The sequence below is a fragment of the Mustelus asterias genome, chromosome 28 (genome assembly GCF_964213995.1).
Source record: "Mustelus asterias chromosome 28, sMusAst1.hap1.1, whole genome shotgun sequence".
Classification (NCBI taxonomy): Eukaryota; Metazoa; Chordata; class Chondrichthyes; order Carcharhiniformes; family Triakidae; genus Mustelus; species Mustelus asterias.
This window is the reverse complement of record NC_135828.1, coordinates 14,342,010-14,354,187: the sequence shown is the minus strand read 5'-3', so window position 1 is coordinate 14,354,187 and position 12,178 is coordinate 14,342,010. Positions and strand designations below refer to the sequence as shown.

Genomic DNA, 12,178 nt, shown 5'->3' with positions numbered 1-12,178 from the left:
CCTTTCTCATGAACATTGATGGCGACACCTTTCTGAAATATTTCCTTGGGGTAAATATTTCATTTGAATCTCATCAACAGCTTTAATTGGATGGCACGCACCATACAAAGTGGAACCACATGAACTCCATCTTCTCATGGCCAGTGATCTTTACAAAGGCGGTTTCTTCACCATTCCTGATAGTGGTCTTGTTTGCTGGCGTGCTGGAGTTCATCAGTGTTTTGTATATAATTCCAATGCAGGCCAATTGATATATATTTTTCTCTTGATAATGAATGACAAATTGGTGGGATTTAGTGAGTTTATCATCAAGTTCAGCTGGTGACGCTGTGAAACTTTCGTTTTCTGATAGCGTACTAAATCGTGCCTTTTCAGGAATCTTGCGAATGACCTGGCAATGTCCTTGAATGCTGGGATTTCATCCTCCTTCACTTCTCTGAGGGTTTGAAGTGGGATGGCTCTGTGGGTGATAATACCATTTTGCTAATGGTCGTTATCCATTCGTTCCACTTTTTTATCCGATTTATATTCAACTGTGTATTTGTTATTCTTTTTCAAGGGCATCATGATAGATCATTTGTAACACATTACGTTTGTCAATTAGCTGGGAGATGGCCACTAAAATTGTCGAAGGAAAAATCTAAAGGTCCCTATGCAGGCCTTTAAACTAATGAACCATAGTAATGACTGGTAAGTAATTAATAATTGCAACATGTTTTGAAGCCTGACGAACTAGTGTTATGAAGCCATAGACTCATAAATTGTGCTTTATAAAAATGACTGAATTTACTGACTGGAAATCACTAATTGAATTTTTAAAAAGTCTAAAGTTACATTCCAGTAACCCGAGATCACAATCAAAGGTGGCTGAACATTTGCATCACTGTCCCTTATATATTCCAATGTCATTGAAATGGTGACAACCTCCTTCCAAAACCTCACCAGTAACAATTGCCTTGAAGGATTATGAATGGAAGTCATCTCCTACAACAATAACAAAGCATCCAGACAGTCAGTTGGGTACACAACTGGGTGGAGTCAAACCATTAGATGTAATCTCATCATGTAAAGCAGACGTCTAGGATCCACTAGCCGTAACCATATTTGGGACACTGGGCAGTTGGAGAGATGGTCATGTGACAAACCAGCTAATCTTTGTGGGCTTAAGCACTTGTTTTCTCTGCAGACCAATGAGATGCTAAAGAAGCAAGACACTGAGGGGGTTCCTTTACTCTTACTCCATTCAAATTGCAACTTTTGATCAGCATGTCTGCTGATCTTAGTTATCCACCTGTTGCAGAATCATAGAATCTGTACAGTGCAGAAGGAGGCCATTCGGCCCATCAAGTCTGCACCAACTGCAATCCCTCCCAGGCCCTATTCCCATAACCCCACATATTGCAGGCAAAGACCTTTTTAAAGAACTCAACCCAGCAGCTATTATCTCCAGAAAAATAGATTATTTATCCATCTACTTCTTTAAACTGCCTCCATGCCAAACCCCAAGGACCATGAAATTCAATGTGAAGCCAGCCAAGTCACCAACTTTCAAGAGCTACATACTCTTTAACTTTACCGGACTTTGAATCTATCCTCCCGCTCTGTAATCTATTTGAATGTGTGTGAAAGTGGATGCATTTTTATGATTTTTCTTAGACTGGGTTAAATACAATATATACTATTCTCTTTTCTTTCTAAAAAAACTCAAGGAAACCTGGTTGTAATTTTCACAACACATGAACAGTTAAAGACTCGCTGAACTATATGCTTTAAAGAAAACTTGTTGCTGTCAAATGAGTAGAGGAAGGGGGAGCCATTCCACCTCCCTAACCTGATTGTAACGCTATGCTCAACTTTTGTGCGAGGTTTATGATAAATTGTGTTATTGAAGCCAAATGTTATGTGTTGACTTTAACATGAGATCAACTTTTACATAAGTATATATGATAACAAATAGTGCTCACTACAGTGGTCTTAAGAGTGTCTTTGTTAGACATTTGAAATATATTGGCTTTTTTCCTTACCTGTTCCACAGGAAACATTCAGATAATTGTCACAGGTGACAGCTTCATTCCCAGTCACAATCAACTTCTCAATTAAGGATGTATGAAACCTTTCGACATCCAAGAGATAATTCTATCTCATCCAGCAAGACCTAGTCCACATTTCCTCAAGATCAAACCATCCACTAAAAGCTCCCAACAGGAACTGACAACCAACCCTTGGAGCCATACCGCCATACTTAGAACCCCCACCTGTCACATCTCTCCTCTCTGTACGAATATTTCTGGATCGAATTGGAAGGAAACTGGAATATCCTTTTGCTTAGATTAAAACCTTCAGCGAAACATTACTAAAGCAAAGTCTGTTTTTGTTTAAAACAGAACTTGAAATCTTCCAGAACATTGTTGTCATCTGACATTTTTTTATTCCTCAGGACTTTGGTTTCTGTTACTTTGATTTCTTTTTATTACTCTTACTCTTTTAGGCCTAACCCACATGCTTCAAATCTGAAAACATTAGAGTATTTTGCGACTGAGGAAAACTGAATTGATAGCAATGTATTAAACTCTTCCCTCCCACACACAAACACACACATACACAAAATGTCTTGTTAAGTGAATTGTTTTGGTTGGTTTTATATTCCTGGTATTGCAGTTACAATTCTATTTTTGAGATATATATCTGTATTACCAACTCAATAGTTTTCTGTATTGACATACATGTCATTAGAATTGGTACCTCCCTTAATTTTGAGTGGGTTGTTTGGTAGCTTTAATGATAAATACTGAAAATTAAGTGGCTGACTTTTAAAATAAAAGTTAATTTTCTTTGCTCTATACTTCATGTTGTGAGGACATTTATCATTATAGATTTTTGAACAAATCTCAGAACAGCTTCAATTATGAATCATAGAGTGCAGAAGAAGGCCATTTGCCCATCGAGTCTGCACCAACCACAATCCCACCCAGGCCCGATCCCCATAACCCCATGCATTTACCCTAGCTAGTCCCCCTGACATGAAAGGACAAATTAATGTGGCCAATCCACCTAACCTGCATATCTTTGGAGAGTGGGAGGAAACCGGAGCACCCAGAGGAAACGCATACAGACACTGGAGAATGTGCAAACTCCACACAGACAGTGACCCAAGCCGGGAATCGAACCCAGGACCCTGGCGCTGTGAGGCAGCAGTGCTAACCACTGTGCCAACGTGCCGCCCACAAATGATTTCTCCCGTTTTTATTTTTTGGACTTTGTCAGCATGCCCCACATTTCAAAAACAAATAAAACAAAATTCAATTCAACTTGTTTTCAATTTTTGCAAAGTGCCCAACTCTTGAGTTGACCTGAAAAAATGGTAACAGGCATTTTCCATGAATTTCTGAGGTTCTCGTGGTGATGGTGCCCTGACAATACTATTAGGGAGGGAATGCCAAGATATTCGCTCAGGAACAGTGGTGTATTTCCAAGGCAGGGTGAAAATTATGGAACAAAAATAGAAAATGCTGAAAAAGTAAGAGCAACAGTTAATGTTCAAGTCCAATGTGACTTTTCTTTGGAACTACGAACCCAGTAACATATAGTGGAGCCTTATATATAGTGAAGAGGAAATAAAGAAAGACTAGCATTAATACAATTTCCAATGAATGAAATACGTTTGAAGTGTGACATTTGAAATGTAAGAACTACAATAGTTTATGTACAGTAAGGTCCCATAAACAGCAACAAGATAATTGACTAAATATTCTGCTTCAGTGATGTTGATTGACATTGAGAAAAACTCCTCTGCTGCTCTTTGAATAATATTCTGGAATCTTTTATATCTAAGTGAGTGGCAGATGAGGCCTTGGTTTAATATCTTATCTGAAAGGCCACGTGAAAATATCAGCCTGAATTATATGCTCAAGTCACTTGAGTGGGGCTTAACCCCACTATTTTTTGACTCCAAGGTGAGTTCTGCCATTGAACCAAGTCTGACAGCTTACAAGGTGAGCCACTCCTCTGAGTATCCATCCTTTGAGCTTATAGCTACAGTGTTGATGACTGGTTCAGTTAAGCTTTTAGTCAACAGTGATCCACATAATCATGATAATGGCGTTGAAGGATGGGGGAAGGTGACTTGGCATTTTTTTTAAATCCAGGAAGGCCAGAAATGCCAAGTAATGTGATATGAATGTTATCTGCCATTTATAAGCCCAGGGCTGGATATTGTTTAGTGTCGACTGACATCAGAGGAGGTAATAATGCAGTCAGACACTGGAAGCATCAGTGAGAATAGCTCATCTTCAATCCTTATGATGGGGGAAACAGCATGGATGAAGCAGCCAAAGATGTTTGAACTAAGTTCACCTTCCTATGGAACTCCAGCAGTTCAGTTCTGGTGTTGGGATCATTGGTCTCTGACACAACATATGTGCCAGATACAACTGCAGTCATTGGACCATGATCACTTTGACTTGATTTTCCCTCAGTTTTGCTCGGGCTCTTTGCTGTCCTATTTAGCTGAATGCTGTCTTGATGTCAAGAACAGATTATTGACCTCTCTGGCTTGATGGTGATCACAGTGTGAGAGACGTCTCAAGCAATGAAGTTACATGACCTGCTGCGTTGGAGTTTTAAGCTGCTAAATCAATCCTTAGTTTGACCCATTTAGCACAATCACAATGCGTGATGGAAAGTATCATCACTGTGGAGATGTGACTTCAGAGGATTGTACAGTACCAAAACCAGAAAATGCTGGAAAATCTCAGCAGGTCTGACATCTGTGGAAAGAAAACAGATCCAACATTTTGTGTCTGGGTGACCTTTCATCAGATCGGATTGTACAGTCGTCACTTCTGACCTACACTTTCAAGGGTGAACATGTCTGCAAGAGGTAGATTGGTGAGGATAGTAGATGATTTTCTAGAGTTTGTTTATACAATTTGACATCACCCCAGTCAACAACGATACATAGAGTGCATTTAGTGCAGTAAAAACAGCCCAAACACACCTTGCAGGAGCATTATCAGGCAAAATGTAATGCTGAGCCATGTAGAGATATTAGAACAGATGACCAAAAGATTGGTCACAGAGGTAGATTTTAAGGAGTGACAATAGAGCGAAGAGAGGTAGAGACAACTATGTCCTTCTGGGTTCAGCTAGTAATAGCGCCAACAAATCTGTCTTGGCATTGAACATTGACATACCAGGCTGCATTTCTTACCATTATGTTTCCCTCAGATTTATTTCCTCCAAGTTATATTTAATGTGGAAGAGTAGCAATGCATGGTGGTGGTGGAATTTTGGTGGAACTTGGTGTACCAAGTTGTGGTATATATTAAGAGGAGATTTATTTGACCATGTTTAAGCTGGAACAAGGAGATATCATAGGTTGTTTTATAAATATTGTTTATGCCCATGGATTAGCATGAGTTTGCTATCTTGTAATAGTAGACAAAAATAAGTAACATGTTGGAGCAGTTAAAACTGTATAAATACAGTGCAACCACATTTCTGCATATAGAGAATAATAGTCTCAGCTGAAATAATAAAGTTAAAGTTTATTTATTAGTCGCAAGTAGGCTTACATTAACTCTGCAATGAAGTTACTGTGATAATCCTCTAGTCGTCACATTCCGATGCCTGTTCGGGTACACTCAGGGAAGATATAGCATGGCCAATGCACCTAACCAGCACGTCTTCCGGACTGAGAGAGGCAACCAGAGGAAACCCACACAGACACGGGGAGAACATGCAGACTCTGCACAGACAATGACCCAAGCCAGGAATTAAACCCGGGTCCCTGGCGCTGTGCGCCTGCAGTGCTAATCACTGTGCCACTATGCTACCCTAATAGAGAATAATGGTTTCAGCTGAAATAATAAAGTTAAAGTTAATAGGGAGCAGAGTAAGGAAGGTTATGTAGAGCAGCATTGGCAGAGATATGAAACAGGCTGGTCGTAAGTTTGTTGAAACTGTGATGGATAGGGTTTCTACAGAATTATGTAGACAAATGTATGTATTGTGACTTTCAATTTTGCTTAATAATTAGATACAATTTGCCTAACAGCCAGTCAAAATCGTGTTTTAACTTGGCAAATCCAAACATCTTGATGTTGGTCCCTTGGGCGGTTCCCTGTCTGGATAAAATGATAAAATAATGATGCACAAAGCCTTATGAGTAGGAGCCAACTACTAAAGACAACTTATATGGCTGAGAAAGTTGAGATTTTAATTTTATTTTTAAAAGGGTTTATAACAGTGGTTCCCAAAGGGCGCCACACTGGTGCGGCAAGAGAGGATGGCAAGTGTGGCGGGAAGATTCAAGGACAATCGAAGAAACATTTAAACATGGATTAGATATTTTTCTAAAGTGATTGTTTTATACTTTCTGGATGTCCCATGATCATATTATAAAGTAGTTATATTATAAAGTATGTTATGAATCAAGCACTGCTAGGAGTTGTTTTCTTTTGTTTTTGAATGTATTTCTTATCAATAAAAAATTTGGTGTGGCGCGAGCAAATTTTTATTCCAAAAGTGCGGCACAGTGAAAAAAGTTTGGGAACCACTGGTTTATAGTCTGAGGCATAGGGAAGCACCCATGCATATAAAGAAACAAAGTTTGGACAGCTTCTGGCCACGATCCCCACAGCTATGGCAGTGATTCCATTTGGTATCCGGAACACATTTACCTATGGATCAAGTACAGATATTGAGATTATGAACTGAGTGATTGACTGTTGTAACCAGCTCCTCCACAAAGGTCAGTTTAAATGCACTTTCAACTTCAGTCAGGAGTTACATGTATCTAACTAATAGACCTTAGAATGGGAGGAAATATTCACTTTATGAGATACGGTTGGGATGAGGCAATGAGAGAATGATGACCAGTTGTAAACTTAGATTCTACAAAAGTTTGTTGAAATCTTTTAGGTGTATTCCTTTAAAAAAAAACTTTATGACAATTCCTTCTGTGCCTGTTCCTACAGATGGTATGCTTAGAAATCCAGGCCTCTCCTGGCTTGGCTTGGACTTAGCGTTCACGTGGTGCAATCTGTGAGCACTAAATGTAATTTATTACCACTCTGCATACCGTAATGGAAGCAAGATGAACTTTTAACAATGTGCACATTGTATCATTCTTGCTTCTAGGGGAATAAATTGTAGTATGCTGAGCTTGATGCTGTCATGGGTTCCAGAAAAAGGCCCCGGCCAAGCTTGGATGTATGCCATGTTGATGTACAGATGCATAATATACTGTAGTGTAATAGGAAAGCCCTGCTGGTGAACTGCAGCGGTGAAACAGTGGTTTGATGGAATGATATATTTTCAGGTGCATGGATTTCAAATGTTTGTATGGTCAGGGGAGATTTTATATTTGTTTAGACACAGTAGGACCTTAGAAATACAGCATTGTTTTACATCAAGGCATTGATAGCACAGATTAGAATAGGGTAAAAGCATTCTTTTCCTTTGTATAGTGGTTTGAATTTTGCTCCTGAAAGTAACCACTGCTTTGTGATTGTGATATTGTGAGTTTAAAATTATAATAATTTAGAGAGACAGTGGAAGATTTTTGAGTTTTTTCTCTTCATTACTCCAGCGGTTGGAATCCTCTGCCAGGAGGTCAAGAAATGGAGTAATCCAGTATTAAAAAGAAACACCTTTTGTACCATCCCACCATCCCTTTTGTGTTGTGAGTAACCCAGGGATGGAATCATAGCCAGCTAGAATTGACTGAGGAAGGGTCATTTACCCCTGTTGCTGTCATTTATCTTTGTTGTTAACCTGTCTTCTCAGCCTCTGACCAGCAATCTTATTAACTGATCAAACAGAAAATATGAAGGAAATAATTAAAGGCAAAAGGCTAAGTTTACATCCAATTTTTTTCTCCTTTGCTAAAGATGCCAGTTCTTTTTGGAACATGTTTTCACAGGGATTAGCTTCCTTGATGTACTGTGATATCCTGCTGATGTGAGACTCAGTGGTGAGAACTGACTGGAGGTCGAGCAACATCTAGTCTGTCCTCAGTTGAAGTCATGATGTGGAGATGCCGGCGTTGGACTGGGGTGTAAACAGTAAGAAGTTTAACAACACCAGGTTAAAGTCCAACAGGTTTATTTGGTAGCAAAAGCCACACAAGCTTTCGGAGCTCCAAGCCCCTTCTTCAGGTGAGTGGGAATTCTGTTCACAAACAGGGCATATAAAGACACAGTCTTGGTCAACATGTCATTGATGAAGACGAACATCTCGCCAAGGCCATCCCCACACCCCCACTTCTTGCCTTCAAACAACTGCACAACCTCAAACAGACTATTGTCCGCAGCAAACTACCCAGCCTTCAGGAGAACAGTGACCACGACACCACACAACCCTGCCACAGCAACCTCTGCAAGATGTGTCGGATCATCGACACAGATGCCATCATCTCACGTGAGAACACCATCCACCAGGTACACGGTACATACTCTTGCAACTCAGCCAACGTTGTCTACCTGATACGCTGCAGGAAAGGATGTCCCGAGGCATGGTACATTGGGGAAACCATGCAGACGCTGCGACAACGGATGAATGAACACCGCTCAACAATCACCAGGCAAGACTGTTCTCTTCCTGTTGGGGAGCACTTCAGCAGTCACGCGCATTCGGCCTCTGATATTCGGGTAAGCGTTCTCCAAGGCGGCCTTCACGACACATGACAGCGCAGAGTCGCTGAGCAGAAACTGATAGCCAAGTTCCGCACGCACGAGGACGGGGCCTCAACCGGGATATTGGGTTCATGTCACACTATTTGTAACCCCCACAGCCTGCTTGGACCTGCAGAGTTTCACTGGCTGTCTTGTCTGGAGACAATACACATCTTTTTAGCCTGTCTTGATGCTCCCTCCACTCACGCTGTTTGTATCTTAAAGACTTGATTAGCTGTAAGTATTCGCATTCCAACCATTATTCATGTAAATTGAGTCTGTGTCTTTATATGCCCTGTTTGTGAATTCCCACTCACCTGAAGAAGGGGCTTGGAGCTCCGAAAGCTTGTGTGGCTTTTGCTACCAAATAAACCTGTTGGACTTTAACCTGGTGTTGTTAAACTTCTTACTCAGTTGAAGTCCACAGACTTCGTTTCTGACCAAGCTTCTTTTCCCTTCTCCAATCCCGAACTTGGAATGTTGTTCTGACCAATTGTAATGTCCATGCTCCTGATCTTATTGTGTTGGTATTACATTCCCCACTGTATCAAGGACCCTACTAAAGACCAATAGTTCCTACTTTGATGGACTGTTTACCAGCTGCACCTCTGCCAGTGTCTGAGAAAATATCTATCAATGTGTGTGAAGTCCACTGAGAACACTAAGAACATATTTAAATTTAGGTACATAACAAAATATAGAATAATAAAAAAGCCATTTGGTTCATCCAATAAATCAAGTAGACCTTGGATCTCACAAACCTATTTGATCTCTTAAGGAAAATAGAAACTTGCCACAAAGCTTCCAGCGATCAAAATAACTGAAACTATCTTCCTGGATCCTCCTCTAAAAAGTAAATAAATGAAAACTTCAGCACAGCTTGGTTGGAGAAAAAAATTAATCAAGGTTCAATTTTATTCTGTATTCAAATGCAATGGATGGTGTCTGAAATGTATAAATATGTATTTATACCGGTTCACTTGTCTAAATGCTAATGTTGGGAACCAGTTGAAAACTTCAGTGCCAATTATAGAATCTGTAAGAATTTAGTTTCTAGCTTTACTTTCATGCTATCATTGTGACTTGATCGTTCTTTTAACTTTGCTCACGCCTTTTGAGAGACACGAATCTACATTTGCCTCTTTAGGATTGAAATTCCAATGCACATCATACCAGTCCTGGTTTAATGAGATTCTTACTTTCCTACATTGGAGAGAAGTTTAAACACTCTTTTACATTTGTCATGCCCAGTAAAGGGATGTCATATCCATTACTTTAATCATGGACTGTATTCAGTACAGAGTTTTCTGAACTGCCTTTTCTTTTTAAAAAATGGACATTAAAATGCTGCTCAGCTGGCTGCCGAGGAGATGACTTTTGCAATTTCCAATGGACCAAATTTTCAATTCCCACATGGACTCAGAAGTATCTCAAGTCTCCAGATAGTTCCTAATTGAATGACCACGGGTGAAGTGCCTCCCTTGGCTGGACATAACAGGAAAACCATTTGTAAAATTCACACCTCTTATTGTTGTGGACCTACCGAAACGCAAAGTGAATGGACTCCCAGACCTTCTGCCTTTGATCTTGATGCATAACAAAGAGAGCTGCAGAAAATAGTTAAATGCTAAGTAGCTGTGGATGGCCACCATCCATCCCCCATTGAGTAGCAATGGTTTCCAACTTCAAATCATTCTGGGTGAATAATATAAGTACTGATCAGGTGATCGATCACCTGATTGAAACTATCTTTGTATAATCAATCAAACTTACTCCAAACACCAGGGAGAAACCAATCATTCTGCAAATAGCATAGTAAGAAACAGCAGCAGTGGCAAAGGCAGCAATATCTATGCCTTAAAATTGGAGACTGCAGCATCGTAAAGTCTCCAAGCCTGTTCCTTTTCAAGTCCACTACTACATAAAACTGACTTCCTAATAATAAGACTACAATCAACTAACTTTATGACCTGTTGGAAATCCACCTCTTTGAGGGAATCCTGCAGCGACTTTGATGCATTACTTCTGTTATTTAATTCGCCTAACTACACTTCAAGTGAAAAATAATCTCTTCTCTACCAGGCCTGCACCAAGACAAGTCAATCATGTGACTTACAAACTATTCCTCTGCTTTTTAACTTGTAAAAATACACCATCCTCTTCAACTGTATTTTTCCTTGTGAGTGTGTGTGTGTGGGTGAATGAGTGGCAAGTGAGTGACATAGCATTAGATTTTTAGGTTGCCATGCAAGTAAATAATCATCTTTATTTAAACCCACAAAAAGTGTGCTGATGGTTATTTAAATTAGCCATTCACTGAGGGTGTAAGAAACACACACATGTTCCTTTCAAAAAACGCACTTAATATGGATAATAAGGGAAGGGAACAGGAGTTTCACTTTCTCATCCATGTCCATAACACATCTAGCCTTCTCTGATTCTGCAAACTAATTGCCACAACTCTTCCTTTTTGCTGTAGACATGTCAAGTATGATGAGAACATATGACTGAAAAAATAACGCTACTTTATTTTCGTAACTGGTATATCACGCATTTTGCTTAATTATGCATTTTCCAAATTTATTTTGCTCATTTAACTAAGTCCATGTAGTCAGTAGGCGCATACGGAACAGCATTGCTTTAGCCAATAGCTCCGATGTGGATCTTTGAGACTTCCACGGCAGTGGCAGGGGTGTGATGGTGGGGGGGAGAGGGTGTGGTGGTGGGGGGGAGGGGGAGTGGTTGTTGCTCCATGTCCTCCATCAAGGATGTCAAAGAGATTGGATCACGTAACTACATTTCAATTCCAAACTCCTGATGTTCACCCCCTACTCCTATTTCCAATTTTGCTGACTGGAAGTGCAGTAGGAACAATTGCACATCAGAACTCAAACCACACTGTGCGTACTGGCCCCCATGCCACTGCTCCTAATGCCGGTGGCAAAAACCTTTGCAATGATATCAAAGTAGAGAAATGGCTGCATCAACAGAGGAATCAAGACCCCACACATAGGACATGAATCAATTTGCCACAATCCATGATAAATCAGACCATGAAAAGAAATAAAACAAACAAGTTAATTTAAATGCTATTTTTCACCCAGTGTGTTAAGGTTTTGTAGAGGGAGCCCCCTCATAGACCGGGTACATCTGAATCCCAGAGGCATTGTTTCAAGATCTGCATGAGATCAAAAATTATTTCTTATTCAAAATACTTTTTCCTAATTGACTTTCCCAGAAATGTTACAATCAATTCTTCACAGTCTCCGAGTTCATTGGAAGTTGAGAATCTGATTTACCAAAATTTCCTCATTATATATCTTCTTCATTCATTGAATTGTCAGCAGCATATTTTAGAGGGAACAGCTCACAAATGATAGGTAAAGTGAATACAAGAACTTGCAATTGGTCAAGGACTGCACGGTATTGTTAGTTTGTCAAGTAGTACGACTGGTCCCTAGGCGAAGTCCCTCAATTTGTTATGTTTACGGTCAAGATGCCTT

General features: G+C 40.0%; 1 protein-coding gene across 4 annotated transcripts in view; it reads left to right on the top strand.

The window, feature by feature from the left end:
• Positions 1-12,178, top strand: part of lrmda (leucine rich melanocyte differentiation associated) — a 957,716-nt gene that overhangs the window by 793,927 nt on the left and 151,611 nt on the right. Inside the window, exon 6 of one of the 4 annotated variants that reach the window (XM_078199566.1) lies at positions 2,036-2,841. The exons of the other annotated variants lie outside the window; for them this stretch is intronic. Within the exon in view, the coding sequence (XP_078055692.1) occupies positions 2,036-2,050 (15 nt within the window). The 3' untranslated portion in view covers positions 2,051-2,841. Of the gene's footprint in view, positions 1-2,035; positions 2,842-12,178 lie in introns of those variants that run through there. 4 annotated transcript variants of the gene reach the window in all.